Source organism: Papio anubis, chromosome 12, assembly GCF_008728515.1.
Source record: "Papio anubis isolate 15944 chromosome 12, Panubis1.0, whole genome shotgun sequence".
NCBI classification, from domain to species: domain Eukaryota; kingdom Metazoa; phylum Chordata; class Mammalia; order Primates; family Cercopithecidae; genus Papio; species Papio anubis.
In genome coordinates this window covers 64,415,977-64,436,170 of record NC_044987.1, presented here as the reverse complement: position 1 = coordinate 64,436,170, position 20,194 = coordinate 64,415,977, and the positions used below count along the sequence as shown (strand labels likewise).

The window sequence follows — 20,194 nt, the reverse complement described above, 5'->3', positions numbered from 1 at the left end:
CATCTGCAGAGGTTACTGCTGCCTTTTGTTTGTCTATGCCCTGTCCCCAGAGGTGGAGTCTACAGAGGCAGGCAGTCCTCCCTGAGCTGCAGTGGACTCCACCAAGTTCCATCTTCCCTGCCACTTTGTTTACCTACTCAAGCCTCAGCAATGGCGGGCCCCCCTCCTCCAGCCACGCTGGTGCCTTGCAGTTAGATCTGACTGTTGTGCTAGCAATGAGGGAGGCCCCATGTCCGTGGGACCCCCAAGCCAGGTGAGGGATATAGTCTCCTGGTGTGCTGTTTGCTAAGACCCTTGGAAAAACGCAGTATTAGGGTTGGAGTGACCCGATTTTCCAGGTGCTGTGTGTCAGTTTCCCTTGGCTAGGAAAAGGAATTCCCTTACCCCTCGCACTTCCTGGGTGAGGCAATGCCTCTCCCTGCTTCAACTCTCACTGGGTGGGCTGCACCCTGCCTTGCACCCACTGTCCTGCACCCACTGTCCAACACGCCCCAGTGAGATGAACCAGGTACCTCAGTTGGAAATGCAGAAATCATCCGTTTTCTGTGTCTCTCACGCTGGGAGCTGTAGCCTGGAGCTGTTCCTATTCAGCCATCTTGCTATCCATGGACACATAAATTTCTCTTCTCCTGCCATCCCAGCTAGTGAAGAGGCTGAGGAAGAAAGATCACCTGAACCTAAAATTTGAGGCTCCTGTGAAATATGATCATGCTACTGTACTCTAGTCTGGGAGATGAGTGAGACCCTGTCTCTAAAAATAAAATAAAGAAATAACATTTAAACAAAGTCTGTTCTTGAGCTGTTGTTATGTATTTCTCTCTGTACTATAATTGACATAAAAGTTGAAGGCACAGAAAAAATAAACAATAAAGAAAAGAAGATAGCATTTTTCGACTTGCTTGAACTATGAATTTTATTACAAATAAATGTAAAGGTCCACAATTTGGCCAAAAAATCCCACAATGGCTTGATTACATTAACAGCATTGATTCACTCAACTATTTTTTCTTGAGCACCCACCATGTGACAACCTCTGGGTTAAGCACTGAAAATGCAACTGAGTTAACATCTTTGAGAAGTTGTCTTTACTGTGATTGCAATCCGAATTGACTCTATAATAAAGTTACTTAAAAAGCTACAACTGCTTAACTATAATTCTAAAACAGAAAGGCTCTGCAAAATGAATTATACAATGCATTAATGCTGAATGATCAAAAATCATATTTTGGCAAATTCTTACTTCAATATATGAGAGGATATTTAGTTTTTATTCCCTGAGTATAAACAGATGATAGTTGACAGAGTGTTACTCGTGGCAAGTGTCATATATATTATGTAGAATATGCCATTATTACTTTTATAAATCTGAAAGACTGAATTTTATACATGTTCTCAGACAAAAATTTAGGGTATAGAGTTGTGGGCCTGCCCAATCTTGGACTGCTTTAATAGAAACTCAGCACATGATCCAATGCAAAAAGAAGGTTCAGAATGGAACTGTTATGACAATATAGGGATTATTATGTGCAATAAGGAGTAGCATCATAGAAATGAATCAGGATTACAAATCATTATGTGATACACAGTTAAAAGATTCACATAAATATCTGTATTTATCTATCTATCTATCTATCATCTATATGAGTGCCTAAAAGTTCAAGGTTTCAGTGAAGTATGATCATTATATCGTGTGTGTTTGCATATATATGAGTTATCCCACAGGGTAGTTTGTTTCCAATCAGTGGAAAGAGCAAATATATGTCTGATGCACAATCATCGAGATCATGTTCTTTGTAGGAACATGGATGGAGCTCAAAGATATTATCCTCAGGAACCTGCTACAGAAACAGAAAACAAAACACCCCATGTTCTCACTGATAAGTGGTAGCTGAATGACGAGAACACATGGACACATGGTGGGGAACAACAGAAACTGGGGCCAGTCGGAGACAGAGGGTGGGAAGAGGGAGGACATAAGAAAGCGTAGCTAATGTGCTCTGAGCTTAATTCCTAGGTGATGAGTGATCTGTGCAGCAAACCACCATGGCCCACATTTACCTATGTAACAAACCTGCAGAACCTGCACATGTGCTCCTTAATTTAAAAGGAAAAAGAAAACATTAAAAGGTTAAGTGGTGGCTCAAGGATTTTGCAAAGTATTGAGTTAGATCTTATTTTTAAAGGTACTGTGGTCTTTGAGAATACAATACATAAACAGTTTGAAAAGGGGCGATGTTTTTTAAAAGTCAACATTTACAAAGTCGCTGATCTTCCCACTTTAACACCTCTAAAACACTTGACAGCAACTCACAAAGGTCGTGCTTCATCTAATGTTAGGGACACAGCTCCTCTTAGAGACTCTCCTTCCAAAGAAAAAATGAAAGCCATGGGGACCAACTTCAATGACCCCAATCTTTCCTAGGTGAAGGAGAAAAACAGGATTATTTGACACAGTGTTCCCAAATAGCCTATGTGGAAATGAGCTAGAATTACCCTTTGGGAGTTGTTTCTTTAACAAATATGTTTCTTATCAAAATACTGAATAAATATGCAGGATGTAGCAAATAACCAATACTCAGATCATGCTCAGAAACCACAAAGAGAAAATTGTGGCTCAGGTAAGGAAATCCAAGGATTCAAGTGCAGCAAGCAAGTTTAAGGGTTGCTTTTATACCCGGTTTATGCAGCTAATTCTTGAATAAAGACTTAAAAAGCAAAAGGTTTTTTTAAAAAAAATTGCATGAGGAATTCAGGAAAGGGGCCACTATATGGAAAGGTTAACTTGGACAGGAGAACCACTATTTCTATTCTATGGACATTGGTTCAGAGTATGAGTTTGTGATTTGGGTTAGATTAACCTAATTTGAATTCTTTTATAACACACATCAGTTGCGTGATCCTAGGTTAATTTCTTAACTTGTCTAAGCCTCAATTTCCGCTCCAGAAGAATGTAAATAATATATTGTCTGTACTTTTTTGTTTTTTTAATTCACTTTTTCTCTCACAGCCATTAAGAAATTGGTGAAGTTCACCAAAAGCTTAGTTTCTCAAAACAATGAGCTTTCTCTATTTGTATCTTACTTGACAATGGTATGATATTTTTCACTATGAAACCACCATATTATCTACTCCTATAAACTTTCTTTTTCACTTGTTTTTGTAAATACAAATCAACTTTGCTACCCTCTTATATCTCTGCCTACTGCTTTGTCTATCTCATTTGAGATCTTTTCTCTTTTTATTCTGAAGTGAAGTTTTTCTTAGGTTCCCAACGTTCTCTCCACAACTACTCTCCCATTTTAATTTGTACTTAAGGTACGATATATACAATCACTTAAAAGTTGAGAATTTTCAGATAGCCATCTTCATCCCAATGGCTTCCCATTATCAGTTGACTTTTAAATTTTATTTCATTTTGTTAATTTCTTCTAAAGGAACACAATTCTTGGGCAATACATGAAGATGAAAAGGTGTGGATTCAGGGGATACTGATTGTACAGGGTGCTTGCAGATTATCTGGAACTAAGTAGAAGACTTTCTTTTCCATTTGATTAACAGGATCTTAATACACCCTTTCTGTCTTCACTTTTCAATTTATGTATTTATGAATGGTTTGTGAAACACTTTCTCGGCCTCTAGTCAGCATGGCAAGTTGAAGAAGCTCTGGATGATGGATCTATGTTACCTTCAGAAACTCTTAAGGACTCTGGGATAGTTGCTTTCAAAGAACCAGTCTAAAGGCACTCAGAAAGGGGCAAGAGAATAGTGAGCTCCAGTCATGCTTGAATCCCTCATGGGGCCTCTATGCTTGCTTCAGAGTGATAAATTCCACCCAAGTTATGACTGTCACTAATGTCATGTGTCATATTCTAGGAGACTCGCTAAACTGAGTAGCTGTTCCCCCAGAATATTTGGGTATGTGGACAGCTTCTGGTACTACCAAATTTGCCACAATCAAATGCCAGTGTGGCTGCTGCTAGGGACTACAGATAATAAATAGGGTACTATCTTTAGGTTAATACAAACATACTCATAAATTGTATAATCACTGCAAGTGATTACCATGCAGTTTTAGTTCCTAACGCCAGAGCATCCCAGGCTTTGAAACACAGTTTTAAGTATAATTGGGTCTTCTCCCGCTTCCTCCTTCGGGTTAACTTTCTGGGTGACAGTAAACCCAAATATGTGGTTAATCCCTACCCTGTACAGCAAATTGTGGCATTTGTCCATTCTCTTACAAGGCAATTTGGAAGGTTAAGAGGACTTATAATGATATACACGTCGCTCCTGTGGAGGTAGGTCAGTGTTGCCAATGTGAGCGCCACATACGTCATAATTCAGAGGATCAAGTTAGCTGGCAGTATTTTTAGCACTCACATCAACAGGGTATCTGCTGCTTCAGTGCCCAGACTAACATTTTTGTCATCAACGGTGTCTCGTGAAGTGACAGCCATTTCCAAAGTCCTTTCATATTTTCTCTATCCATCTCCTCTCACCAGTAGTTGCTTATTGTTAGATGTTACTATGTGCCCATATTCTCAGACATATAATTATTATTGTTTCTTTTTTTCTAAAATGAAAATGGTGCACAGATTGTTTCATTTTATTTTTTCTGAGTTCCTTTTTCATAGTATCAGTAGTAACATTTATAATAGCAAGTGGTATTTTAAAAGATTCTGGACACATATAGAATCAACGGGATTGGGGAGAAACTGATGTTTCCCTTGTCATTCTCTTTGTTATTATTATAATAAATCTGTTACAAAATTTCTTGGTGACATGCAAACAAAGAAAGCCTGATTTTGAAAGAGTGTAATTATAAATAGGTTATGTTTCAAAATTCCCTATGAAGATCCTTATACATTTTTCTCAATATGAGCTTCATAGATTCATAATGATTAGAGGGTCTATATGATTGTGTCTATCAGCAATATAGTTGCCATATTTTCTCTCTAGGTGTCCTTATATTTTCTCTAGAACTGGCTTTGTGAAGTTTATGAATTCAGTCACCAATTTCTGGTATTACTATTGCCCTTCAGATCAACATATTTTAAAATCTATGACTCTATATAAGTATTAGGCTTTTGTGGAGGTCCTCATTGTAGCAATCTATCTTTAAAATATTTCTGTTAGGAGCTTCCAACTTGAGTCTCTTTTCCTGTTTTAAAGTTTGTCTCTGATGTTATAGGTCTCAGACTTTTTACAGCACTGAGAATTTGCTGAATTTCAAGTACACTAAGTCATTTCATCTTTCTAAAATGAGTTTACTAACTGCTCACCTGTCAAGATTTCTGTAGACACTGTCATGAGATAAGTTCTTTCCTGTTTTGAGAGAGAGAGAGAGAGAAAGAGAGAGAGAGAGAGAGTTTGACTCTGTTGCTCAGGCTGGAGTGCAGTGGTGTGGTGTGGTCATAGCTCACTGTAGCATCAAAGTCCTGGACTTTAGCGATCTTTTTGCCTCAGCCTCCCCAGTAGCTAGGAACACAGATACATACCATCATTTCCAGTGAATATATTTTTTTCTTTTTTACAGACAGGCTCTTGTTATGTTTCCCAGGCTGAGTTCTCTTCTTATTCACAGTCCACTTGATATGGCTATATTGATTAAAACATTTCTCAATTATTTCATGGTAGCTGGCTCATTTCTGTTGATTAGGCATTTTTTCTCGGTGGTTAATTCTGAAGACAAATATCTCATTAATTTCATGTCTCTTGCTATGTTTCCCAGTCTGAGTTCTCTTCTTATTCACAGTCCACTTGATATAGCAATATTGATTACAATATTTCTCAATTGTTTCATGGTAGTTGGCTTATTTCTATTTATTAGGCATTTTGCTTGGTAATTAATTCTGAAGACAATTATCTCATTAATTTCAAGTGGAAAAATTTGAACTGACTCAAATTGGATAGAAATACCACAAGATCCCATATGATAAATAATATGAGGAGGAATAGAAGAGTAAAGGGAATGAAAGAGAAGCAAGGATCCTATGTGCGACCAAGAGTCAAGGCTAGGAGCATAGACATAAGATGAGTGTTGAAAAAATAAAGGTTGTATGCTTCACAGTGAATTGGAATTATTATTCTGACTATGATTATTGTTATTTGTTTTTCTAGGGAAAGGCCTTGTGAATACAGGCTTATGATTAATTAAGTATGAGACAATTCAGAAAAATATTTAAGCTTTGAGGTAAAAAATGGCCTGATGATGTGCTACAAGAAGATTGTGAGAGAAAAAAAGAAAACTGGATATTTGGAAGTCATAATCCCTAAAATAGATCCTCTCCACCTGCAAAACCTACCATGTGATCTGACAACAGTGCTGCCCCCTTCCTGCTGACTGGTTTCCTGGGCTCAGAGGCAATTCACCACTGGATCTCTATTCCCTTCTTTGTCATCTACTTCTGCATCCTTTTTAGAAATGGCACACTTCTTGTCCTCATTTGGAATGACCACAGCCTCCATGAGCCCATGTACTACTTCCTGGCTATGCTGGCAGGCACGGACCTTGGGATGACACTCACTACGATGCCCACTGTCCTGGGTGTCCTGCTGCTAGACCAGAGGGAGATTGCCCAGGCTGCCTGTTTCACTCAGTCCTTCTTCATTCATTCACTGGCCATAGTAGAATCAGGTATCTTGCTTTTTATGGCCTATGACCATTTCATTGCCATCCGCACACCACTGAGGTACAACTCCATTCTTACCAATTTCCGAGTGATGAACATAGGACTGGGGGTACTGATGAGAGGTTTTATGTCCATTTTGCCCCTAATTCTTTCACTCTACTGCTACCCATAGTGTGGTTCCCGTGTTCTCTTGCGCACATTTTGCCTTCACCAAGATGTCATAAAATTTGCCTGTGCTGATATTACGTTTAATCACATATATCCAATTATTCTGACTGCTTTAACTGTGTTTTTAGATGCTAGATGCTCTAATATATATACTAATCCTTAAGACAGTGATGGGCATTGTGTCTGGCCAAGAGCAAGCTAAAGCTCTCAACACTCGTGTCTCCCATATTGACTGTCCTAGTATTTCACATCACTGTGATGGGACTGTCATTCATTCACAGGTTTGGAAACATGCACCTCATATGGTCCTCATTACCATGAGCTATGTCCATTTTCTCTTTCCTCCATTCATGAATCCTATCATTTACAGCATCAAGACCAAGCAGATTCAAAGAAGCATTGTTCGCCTATGTTCTGGGCAGAGTAGGGCTTGAGCCCTTATTTCAGAATCTCGAGATCTCTGGGATTTTTGTCCCTCTCCCATTACTGAAAGGGAATCTTGGTTTTATATTCACACTCTTTTTTTTCTTCAGAGTTAGATTCAATTGTAATTATTATATGAAAAAGCTGATGTGAGCAAGAAATTTTTATACATTTATGTGTATGTATTTAAAAATAACCAACTATAGACTTAGATATCACCACCAATTTCTATTTCCCCTCTTGCTATTTCCCCAGTGATGTTGAAGAAAAAGAATACAGGAAGCAGAGGAGATAGAACAATCCGGGTTCTGTATCCAAAAGAAGAGTAACTATGATTTCAGAAATAGTCAAGATAAGTGGACTAAAGCAGCTTGGGTCAAATACAGTTCATCTAAAGAAAAATGTGCAGTTGGAGGTACATTTTATGTGTCTTATAAACGTGAATTTCAATAACACATGATCATATTTTCATCTCCATACTTGGAATCTAATTACTGTGAAAAGGATTTTGCTTGATTAGTAAGCACACTTGTGTGAGGCCAAACAGCAAATATCTAGAACTTTAGGAAGCTTACTCCTGAAATGTAATTTCACTTAGTATATCAGCATATTTATTACTAAAAGGCTTGTGATACAGACTAACAGCTAAATAGCACCAAACACATTTCTTATCATCTGGTGGAAACCAGATATCTCAGCCCCGTTTTCCTTCTTCCTATTGTTTGCTGAAACTAACTTAATAAGTTTTCTTCTTTCTAGCTTTCTATTTTATCTCCTGACATTTTTCTTCTGAAAAAAATAAGCAACTGTAGATTTAGATATCACCACCCATTTCTATTTCCCCTCTTGCTTCTCACATAAAAACACTCGGGACTTTTTCACTTCATGAAATAGTTTTGATAATTAATGCAAAAACTTGGCAAAAGTAATATTATATTTTAGGAAGTTTTCACTGATGGAATAGTTTTTTCCTTCAACCTTCTTCAAAGTGCTTGTAAGTTTTTATGCTGTTCATTGTGGCTAAACTACAGTCTACTACTTGCTATTAATGTAACAGGGATGACAATTTCTCCATCTACTGTTAGTTCTATGCTAGTATTTGCAGGTGGTCTCCTTATAGAAAACCAGTCTCAAAAGTTGCATTCATTCCCCTCTGAAGACAGCTGTTTCTTCCTATTTTTAAATTCTCATCGAGCTTGCTTCTAATATCTTCTTTTCTGATTGAAAGTCCATGTTCAGAACCCAGTATATAATTATTCCATTCTAAATTCTCTCTGCCTCACTTAAGAAATCTTTCGTATTTATTTTATATCTGGGCAGTGAGCACTCTGAAAATATTCCAGAGATTTGATAAGAAAATACTTACCAAAAACTAAAGCTAAATAATGCAGGATTTCCCCAAATTAGAAGAGCCATTTGGATGCAGGAAAAATCAAAACTAATAAATGTCTACTCCTGAAGGATTCAGTTATTGTGCTAGTGGTTTGTTCTTTGAAAGTAAGACCTAGGGGGTTTATTCATTGTCATTTTAGTTGTTATTCTCTGTGTAAAATTTATTTATTTATTTTTCCCAAGTTGGCATACAGAGTGTATTCTATTTAGAAACATCATTTTCTGGTTACCTTTGTTATCTGGTCTATAATGCACATTGTACTAACATACAAACTACATTTAGGAAAGCCGCATCTCTATTGACCACTGAAAGGATGTCTGTAAGAGTAAAAAACATAGTGGTATTAAAATTTTCAGGCAAATAAGGGTTTTTTGTTGTTGTTGTTGTTGTTGTTTTTTTTTGTAAAAGTGGCAAATGCAATGTATTTGTCAGTAGGGGATTACAATGCTATTTTCTTGATTGTTATAAGAAGACAGCCTACAATGATGTGTAAATGTGTAATGCAAACTTAGGGGCAATGTGCTGAAAAATAAAGTATGATAGTGAAGTCTAAGAAGCAGAGGTATCTAATTACAAATAAGAAGAAGTGGTAAGATCAAGTTGAGAACTCAAGTTTTCTCATGTGTTAGCAAGGGATGACATAATATGATATTATAGCCTATTGATCTTTAAACAGCCTGTATCAATAGCCAAAAATCATTTAAATGGATAAATTTTAAAAATCACTCATTTTGTTAGGTAAATGTACATTTATGGGTTTTAATTTTAATTATATTCATAACCTATATATTATTTTTTACAGCTTCTTAGTTTGAAAAACCTTTTCGATTATTAAGCCAACATCCACCTGCTGATCCAGTGATATATAAGGACATTTACTGCACCATTGAAGTAAAATCAGTGTGCTTTCAAACAAGTGCAGCTTCCAGACAAGTCTCTTAGACCTCATCCTCACTCTCACCCTGACTGACAAGTTTGCCATACTGGAGACCTTTGTGAAGCAGGCGTTGTGTCTATAAGCTCTCTTAGAGCTCTGCTCGGAGGAATTATCAAGTCAGCACAGTTAATTCTCTGTCACACTGTTAGTTCAGCCAGGGCAGCAATTGTATTTCCTTATCAGCAGATTGTCTTCCCAAGGATAACTACCTGCCATTCTATAAACCCCCAAAGTTATTAATGCAGTTCTTTAAAAATACACAATGTTATTTGTCTGGTGTGGCTAAAGCTTATTTATTTATTTATTTATTTATTTATTTATTTATTTATTTATATAGACATGATCTTGCTCTGTTGCCCAGGCCTGAGTGCAGTGGTGCCATCACAGCTTACTGCAACCTTGAAACCCTGGGCTCGAGCAATCCTTCTGCCTCAGTTTTTTGAGTACCTAGGACTACAGGTTCATGCCACCACACCTGGCTAATGTTTTTATTTTTTGTAAATATGGGATCATGTTGTGTTGCCTAGGCTGCTCTCCAACTCCCAGCCTCAAGCAAGCATCCCACTCTGGCCTCCTAATAATAGGGACAGGAGGAAGAGAAGTTTTAGGCAGAAAAGGGCGAGATCCCTGGTGTGCGCCCTACCCTTAAGCCTGGAACCACGGCCCAAAGTGAGAACTCTACATTCCTGTTTTCCCCACTCCAATGTTGCGTTTTCCCAAACAACTTCTGGTCTGCCCTGCCCCCCATCCTGGATCCATAAAAACCCCAGGTGCCACTGTCGGAGAGCAGAGAAGGGGAGAAAGCAGCTGAACGTCGGAGAGAAGCAGCTTGACTTTAGGGGAATGGCTTGATGGTAGGACTCTTGAGAAGAGCCCAGCCAGGGACAGCTGGACTTCAGGGGAAGAATACCTTCTTGCCCCATCCCCTTCCTCACTCCCCTCCCCATTGAGAAGCACTTCCATTGGCAGTAAAATCCCCTGCACTTACTATCTTGCAATTCTTTCCTGTGACCTGATTTTTCCTGGATGCTAGATAAGGACCTAGGATACAGAAAGCTGTCACACTGGCCCTCTGCCCTCAGGAAAAGACAGAGGGTCCACTGAGCTTAAGCCATTTGTGGAAGGCAAAGCTAAAAAGCTAAAAGAGTGCACTGCAACCACGCCCTTTGGGACTTGGGGGGTCACAGACACTCCCCATGGATGCTGCTGGGGGACCTGCATGGAGTTTTGTTCCTGCTGGTACCCAAAAGCACTCACCCAGCTCCTGCACTGTCTCACCTGCATGCTCCCCCTCCTGCAAGGGGTTGAGAGTGGCAGGCTGAGTAAGAGATGCACCCCTGTTTTGAGGCCCATGAAGAGGTCAAAGGAAAATTTCCTGTTTCACTAAAGTGCTGGGATTAGAGGTGTGAGCCATTGCACCCAACCACAGAACTGATTTATTGAATTCACAAGAGACTTTGATTTCTTACAGTTGTAGGAAACATCCTATTTCAGCTGTTGTTCCAAGTTTTACATGAATCAATTTATTTCATGTTTGGACCCCTTCTTACTTAAGAAGGGACAAATGCACTCACACAGGAATACACACACACGCAAAAGTAACATTTAACTTTCAAACATCTTATTTATGAAGACAGTATTAGGCAAAAATTTAACAATACTGATTCATAAGTGGGAGGTTATTGTTTTAGATGTTTAATGACTTAAACATGATAACAAAATGTTGTAGTTTTTCTTTTCTTTTTGCTTGAAATCTAAGAAATATTTTTTACTAGTACATTAACAAATATTTTACTAAGCCTCTAAAAATCTCCTTTCTCTGGGCCCTGTCTCCTTCCCACTCCTTCATGGGTGGCTCACAGACATGGGCATGCCTATGCGTACACCTACCTGTTGGGGGGCTGTGTGTGGCAGGGGTGTGTTTCCCATCTTTCTGGCCATGTGATATTCTCCAGGCCTCAGTCATCAGTTTCCCTGTCTCTAAAACTAGAGCATTTTCTCTCTTTCTTTGTTTTCCTTTATCTCTGTCTCTGTCACTCTCTGTCTCTCTCACTCTTAATTAGCATACTTTAAAATTGACGTATTCAGTATAAAGAACAGTTCTATCATCCCCAAATAACTCCCTCATCCCAAATAACACACCTACCTCTAACCCCTGGCAACCACTGATCTATTTTCTACTATGATAGTTTTGTCTTTTCAAAATGTCATACAACAAAAATGATACAGTATGTAACTCTTTGAGGTCAGATGATTTGACTTAGCATAACTTTGAGATTCAGATCAGTTGACATCTTTATCAATATTCCTCTTTACTTGAGTAACATTATATGAATGTTTCATTATATGGAGGTAACAGTTTTCCTACCATTTCCCTATAATTGTCCATTGGTTAGTGGTAATCTCTACTTCTGTTCCATTTTGACCACCCTTTCCCATGGCCATTCCTGAGATATTTCTCTCAGCCAGAACTGTTTACATTCACTTGAAGTGCCAGGTCCTTCTATCTTTCTAGCTGTCTTATTCATGCACTTTCTAGAAATCACTTGTATCTTAATATGTCTATATTATATTTATCATTCCCTTCCTTTCTTCTCTGTTTGTCTCATAAATATTCCCTCAGGAAACACCCTCCCATGCCATTCCCTTTATCTGGCTTCTTATTCATTCCTCTTGCTGTATTCATTAGCCTTAACTCCTCTTATAGCTCACCCCAGCCTCTTGGCATTATTATCAAGTGTTATCACAGTTGAACGGCTGGATCCAAAAGTAGTGACCAATAAGGAACAGAAAATAAAACTTGCATAATAGGGATAAGCGTTGGTACTAAACCCGAGGTTAGTATTTTACTCCATAACTACAAGGAAGATATACAAGTATTTCTCTAAGGTAGTTTGAAAAGTCTAGATATAGAAACTGGATCCTCACATGAGTTCAGTATATAATTATAATAGAATAAAACATCAATTATGTATTTAAGTTGCTAGTGTCTTAAGAAGTTCACATTTTTATCGAACTGATTGTCACAAAAATACTTCAAGTTACTTTTCATTATAACTCTGACTACACGTGAAGAGACTGACACTTAGGTGCCTTACTTAGGTAGGTTAAGTAATTTATCCAAAACCACACAATGTAGAACCTAAGCTAATTCAGCCATAGAAACACAATATGTGGTATAAGTGAGGTAGAGGGATTTCTCTCCTTCCTATGCAGTCAGATGAATACTGAGATAGAATATTTAGTTCACCTATCACACATTAGATGGGACTTTACATTTCTGTCTGTTGAAGATTTGGGTGTGGGAATAACTCAAGGTATCATATGCAAGGGATGCACGAAGGCAGGTGAGTCTAACAGAAAGGGAAAGGATGTTGGCAAGGCTATGTTCATGAAAGTATATGTAAAATCCCCATTAAGCTTCTTTCTGCCTGCATTGGCAATGTTTATGAATAATGTATATGTAAAAGTGTGCTATACACTCATAAGCATTTCATGTGCCTAGGGGTGTCAAACACTTTGAGTTTGTAAGTGTATACTTCTCTAATGTGTCTGAATATCTCTATTTACTTGTTTCTCAATAAGTATGTATCATAGTGAATATCTGATAAGTGTTTGAGGAACAATTTAGTGTTTACCTATTCATCAAAATTTATTAAATGCCTAATCTGTATCAGATATAGAATTATCTGGCAAAATGTATGATTCCTAATTTAAACAGCTGTGTAGCCTAGTTAGGGATAAAGGCACGTGTAGGTTGAAATGAGCTATAGAAAAATGCAGTATATTTATCAGAAGTCTTCAGGGTCATGAAAAGGAATGGTCAACTGACAGTGCCAGGGACTCATATGTAAGAGATAACTAATGTGAAGTGACTTTAAAGGAGAAATTAGCAGAAGTTTTCTTTCCATATCTCCTCATCATGTTACAATGATGGAAGAGATTAAAACAACAAATACATTTAGACAGCAATGTTTATCCTGGTTAGATGTTTTAATCTAAATCTATCTTGGGGTGTTAAAATGCATTTGTTCACCTACTTTAAAATATAAATTAAGGTAGGAACCTGTAGATACAAAAAGTTGGAGAAAGAAAAAGAGAATAAAGATGACAAAGACCTACTAATCATAGAAAATGAGAAGCATTAAAAAACTGGTTTACATAAAGAAAATAAGATGGATAGATAGCAGCTCCTTATAAAAGTGGTAATTTGAGGAAAAACAATAATCCATATTCTGAGTTCCTTCACATAAAATAATACAAATCTGCTGTGGTAACTTACAAAGAGACAGCTTTTTATCATTTTATAAAAGATATTTTAAACAGAGTTATACACCACAGGAATAGACTATCTCATATATTCTCACTTATCAGTATAAACATCTCAGAAAAATCTGCAAAATAATTTCATAGCATTTTAAATATTTAAGAACAATGTAGAAAACGGAAACAGTTCTAAGTTTCCTACAAACTTAGAGTCTCACATATTGCATTACCTAACTTACCTGCAAATACTTTTATACAAATTTGCACATGCTACTCTAGTCAAAAATATATGTACATTACAGGTATTTCCTGTGTGTAACTTGGTTCTAGTTGCTTCTTTCAGAAATATCCTCTATTTTTGATTTACCTGATAAAATCACTTTCCTGTCCAAAGTCTTCTAAATACTTCTAGATTAACTACTTTTTAGTACATCTAAGAAGACAAGAGTTTTGTCTCTTATCCACCTCTGAGTCAAAAACTAGCGTGTCTGTCAATTGGTACATAGTTCCTACAGCCCCACTTAGCTCTGGATCGGAGTTCTACTTGGTATTGTTTGCAACTACATGGACGTAAAATGCATGGGTTCTCTTGAAAAAAATGTTGTTTTTGCCATGATGCTCTCTGAAAGAGACTAACCTTCCCTCTTTCTTCGCAGAGAAGGACTCGTGTGTAATCCTTGACAATGTAATCTCATTTATTTATTCCCATCTCTACCCATATGTGACCTTCATGTCTTTGCTGTAAGTCCCTACATCCTCAATATGTACACTAGGATAGTATAAAAGTAGTAATAATAGTAGTAGTAATAATAACAATAAAATGATTATAGCTTATACTATGCACAAGGCACTGTTGATATATTACTTCATTTAGTATTCACAGTAACTCTGTGACTCAAATACTATTGTAATACCCTTTAAGAGGAGGAAACTGAGGCACAGGGCCCTAAATTAATATTCCAAGATAAAACAGCTACTAATTGACAGAGGGCATAATTCAACTCATGATACTTGGCTCTAGAATATATGCTCTGAACCATTATACAATAATAATTCATGAGGAAACATTTTTTAAAGCCTAAGTTATTTGCTCTGAAATAAGATATAGTTTGGGTGAGAAAGCTTAGATTCCATGAAATATTACAGAATTTGGTAGTCTTTTGGCACTCCACGTTTTATTTTTACTGCTTAAACATAATAAAAATATGACTTTGATTTTACAATAATATTCCTGTTATTTTTGGAAGCATAGGGTGTGGGATAATGCTAATTACTAGTGACTAGTATGGCAGAAACAATATGAGTAACTAAAATCAATATACTTCTCAACAATTTCCAACAGCCTTCGCAATTAACTTGGCCATGTGACTGATTGTGACTAAAATAATGTGGAAATAATAATGTGTTACTCCCCAAGGCCGAGTGCCCTTCTATCATTTTCTTTCCCCTCCTCTATGTGGCAGAAAGTAAAAGATTCTGAAATAATAAAGTCAATCACAGGAAGGCACCTGGATTCCTGGCCCACTGCTTGGAGGAGAGCACTCAGGACCATCACCATCTGACTTTGACGTAGCAATAAACAAACCCACATTTCATATGAAACTGCTTAAAATTAACAGCACAACTCATGTTTCTGATGTTGCACGTTTGTCTTTATTTGTGGCTTGTTTTGCTTCCACATCAATCCACTCAAGGCCTACATTCTGCTATAATGCCATTTCAAGCTCTTACCTTACAGGCTGAGAAAAATGAATCTGAATTCCTGAACTCCAAAAGTGATAAAGATATCTTTAGTTCAGGCTCCAAAATTTTCTCATTTTCACAGGTTTTCTTCGATTGATCATTAGTCATGATTTGCAAGGAATCATTCAATGTTTTCTAAATCCATTACTGCATTCTGACACATATGACATTTTAACTATGTTCCAGATTTTTGAATGAGAAGAGTAGATTTTAAATCTTTTCAACACAAAAAAATAAGTGGTAGATTTGTTAATTAGCCTTATTTAACCATTTAATGAGAAAACATATACCAAAACATCATGTTGTACCCCATGAATACACACAATTATTATTTGTCAATTTAAAATAAAATAAAAAATGACATTTGGACATGCTTCAAGTAGTCTGTGCTTATGTCTGGATTAAAAATTGATACGGACTTATCCTAATGTTTTTCATCATAATATGGGTTATATGGTCCATTATTATTTCCTATGCATTGATCTGGAGAAGGCTTCAATCCGTTTACTCTTTGTGGAAAATATCTGTAAACCTTCTGGTTCACTCTGCTGTGGCGATTTCAGTTTAGGCTAGTAAGTACAAGGATGCCTTCTTCTCTGATTTTTCCCACAGTCTGTTGATCACAGAATAAACTGAGTGATTACTAATGAAAGAGTGAGAATGTTATTGGTAGTCACAATGACAAAAAACAAATAACTACAGTCAAAATGTTGTTTTTATTTTTATTAGTGGATTATATTTCCTGACATATATGTGGCAGGACTCTTTAGAGAAGTAGCTGAAGCTGCTGTTATGACCACTAGAGGGAAGAAGATACCTGTGCAGCTAATGGTCCAAGATGGCGGAGCCACATACTCCTCCCAGTTTCTCCAGTTTCCCATTTTCCTAGTATATCTCCTGATAAAATGTCTATACTCACTTCCCCATTCCTAATAATAAAGCAAGGCTAGTTAGTAAGACATCACCTTGCATTTTGAAAATCCCATAGACTTTTGAAATGATTTCATATATTAGTCTTTCTTTATTCCAAGAGTCCAGAAATGGCAACATCACCTTTGATTCAATGTAATGGAAAGAGTTCTTTTGAGAGACAGAGAAAAGAATAATTTAATTTCTTTCCCCACACCTCCTTCCCTGTCTCTTACACTGTCTTCCTTCCTTCCACCCTGCCCATTTCTCTCTCTCATTTCTCAGAAATATATTTTGAAAGGATTCACAGCAGACAGCTAAGGCTGTTTTTTTCTAAGCAGAGAAGTGATATTGAGAAGGTAGGGTTGCGTGAGTCCTTTCAGTTTTTTAGTTTACATGCATCTGTATTGTTAGTTTGTTTTATAATATAAATAAAATTATTTCTCAGTTGTATACTAGCTATGTAATCTGTGGATATTTCCTTACTTATTGTAAGCTATACTTTACTCACTTGGAAAACTCAAATAAATACCTGCTTCATAGTTATTAATAAGGATTAAGTGAGATAATGCACATAAGATTCCTATTAGTAACAGATAAATACACACACACACACACACTGAAAGGGTTCTTACTTTGTGCTAGGAACTATAATAAGTTCATCTATGCATTATATCGTTAAGTTCTAATTTCAATACTAGAAGGCAGGTATTATCTATATTTCATACTGGATACCTCTAGAGTCATAAAGATAATTAAATGCCTTTTGTCATATATTTATTCAAAAGCGTAAACTCAAACTGTGGCTTATCTAATTTTATATATCACCCTACTAAACATGACCCTATTGTGCTATTTTATAAAATTATTCTTTAGTTATTATGAGGATGTCTACGGCCATACCACCCTGAACGCGCCCGATCTCGTCTGATTTAAGCCCTTTTTGTTCATAAAAAATTGAATTCTAATCTCCCTCTCAACCCTACAGTCACCCATTTGGTACATTAAAGATGTGTTGTCTACTGTCTAGTATCCCTCAGGTAGTGTCAGGAATGAGTCGTTTAAACAGCCTGCAGGCCAGGAGTGATGGCTCATGTCTGTAATTCCAGCACTTGCGAGGTAGAGATGGGAGGACTGCTTGAGCTCAGGAGTTTGATATTATCTTGGAAAACACAGCAAGACCTCGTCTTTACTTAAAAAAAAAAAAAAAAAAAAAAAATTAGCCAGGCGTGGTGATGCATACCTGTAGTCCCAGCTACTCAGGAGGCTGAATTGGGAGGATTGCTTGAGCTCAGGAGGTCAAGGCTGCAGTGAGACATGATCCTGCCACTGCACTCCAGCCTGGACGGCAGAGTGAAACCTTGCCTCACAAAACAAAACACAAAAACAAGCAAACAAACAAACAAAAATACTCTGCAATGCACTTCCTTGATGCTCTACCATGTAGGTCTGGGTAATTTGTACACATTATCTCATTGCTGTTCACAATTATTAGATTAATTTTCTGATATTGATATTATTCCTAGAAAGCTAGGTCTCAAGATGATAACTTTCATTTTCTGGACTTGTAATAGCTTTCTCTTTTATTCACCATATTGTAACTTTTGTAGAGTAGTAACAATATAAAGTTATTGTGAATTTACACAAACACAACGACCCATATAGACGTTGATGTGAAATTGTCTATTGTCAATTTATGGGGAAACAAGTATGTACTTTTTCTACTAAGCCATTGAAACAGGAATAACAGAACAAGATTGAAAGAATACATGTTCCGAAATTCCTTGAGTATTGTACAAAGACAAGCACATGAACCTGCGAGGAGGGTTATTGTCCATGACTGGTGTGTGAGGACAAATGCGGGTTTATAATAGATGGGACAGCATCTAGTGCAATGACTTTGCCATCACTTTTAGAGAGCTCTTGGGGGCCCAAGTACACAAGAGGGGATGCAGGGTATATGTAGCCATCTCATATTATTCTTTTTCTTAGTGGGAGAATAAGAATAGTCATGGCCTGAGTTTATCAATGATGAGCCCTTTCCTCTCTCCCACTCAGCAGCTATGAGATGGCTTGCCCTGCCCCTGTACGAGGCTGACTCACTCCAAGGTCCAGCAATGGGTAGGGCTCTGTCAGGGCTTTGATAGCACTATCTGCAGAGCCAGGGCCGAGAAGGGGTGGACTCCAGAAACTCTCCCTCCCATCTCCGAGCATGGTTTGCTTATTTATGCATTTAAATGATATATTTATTTTTAAAGAAATAATAGGAGACTGCCCAGCCTTGGCTGTGACATGGAAACTATGTAGAATATTTTAGGTTCCATTTTTTTTTTCCTTCTCTCAGTTAGAGGCAAATGAGCTCACTGCACATACACTGGACAGCAAGTCAGGAGCTTTGAATCCAAGCCTGATCATTTCCATGATAAATTACATCATACTGAGAAAGCCCCCACCCTTCTCTGAGGCTCAGTTTCCTTTTTTATAAGTAGGAGTCGGGAGTGAATGATTTCCAATACCTCTCATTTTAATACAAAATTTCTGTTGATTCAATTCATGAGCCCCCGTTAACTCCAAGACTGAGAAGGAAATTGAACCTGAGACTCCTTGGCTGGCAAGATGTCCCCAGAGGCTCTCACTCAGCAATAAAATTCTCATCTTCAACCAGGCCCACTGAGTATCAGATGTGCATGCACTAGTTCATGTGTGTAAAAAAGAGGATGCTTCTTTCTTTTATATTCTCACACACCTTTAGGAAAGAACTTACCACCCTTCCCAAATAGCCATCCCAATAACTCATTTCAGTGATTCAACCCTTGGCTTTATAAAAGTCTTGGGCAGTATACAGCAGAGGTTAAGAGTACAGACTCTGGAGCCAGACTACCTGAGTCGTTAGTGACTCAGTTTCTCTTAGTAGTTGTATAACTCAGTCTCTTCATCTGCAAAATGGAGGGTTTTTTGTTTGTTTGTTTTTTGAGACAGGGTCTCACTCTGTCACCCAGGTTGGAGTGCAGTGGCACAATCTTGGCTCACTGCATCTTCTACCTCCCAGGCTCACCAGCGTCCTGAGTAACTGGAACCACAGTACACACCACCACACCTGGCTAATTTTTTGTATTTTTGATAGAGATGGGGTTTCACATATTACACAGGCTGATCTCAAACTCCTGAGCTCAAGCAATCTGCCTGCCTTGGCCTTCCAAAGTGCTGGGATTATAAGCATGATTACAGGGGTTTTAATAGGCTCATAAGATTGTTGTGCAGCCTGAGTGAGTTAATACATGCAAAGAGTTTAAAGCAGTGCCTTATAAATGCTAACTACTCTAGAAATGTTTGCTAGTATTTTTTGTTTAACTGCACTCATTCTTGCTGCAGCTGAAAACTATTGTTCTGTACTTTATGCCTGTTCATCTTTAACAGTAATAATAAAAATAACTGACATTTATTGAAGGCTATCAGAGACTGTAATAAGTGCTTTGCATACTTTATCATATTTAATACTCTTGGATTCTTTCAGGTAGATACTATTATTATCCCATTTTACTACAGTTAAAAAAACTACTTCTCAACTTGCTCAAGCATACATGTACACTCTCTCTCACACATGCAAACATAAACTACTAGCAAATAGTAGAATTGAGATTTGGTCCTAAGTATCTCTTTGCTCACTATCCAATAAATATTTATTGACATGTACTTCTTGGCAGTCTGTATGCTGGATGCTGGGGA

General features: G+C 37.5%; 1 protein-coding gene across 1 annotated transcript; it reads left to right on the top strand.

Moving 5' to 3' along the window:
• The first annotated feature begins 6,303 nt into the window (after positions 1-6,303).
• On the top strand, positions 6,304-17,619 carry LOC101002305 (olfactory receptor 51B4). The gene is given in 4 exon segments (XM_003910312.4): positions 6,304-6,932; positions 6,934-7,032; positions 7,034-7,083; positions 7,086-17,619. Coding segments are annotated over 4 exon segments (924 nt in total). The 3' UTR covers positions 7,232-17,619.
• The last annotated feature ends 2,575 nt before the right edge of the window (positions 17,620-20,194 follow it).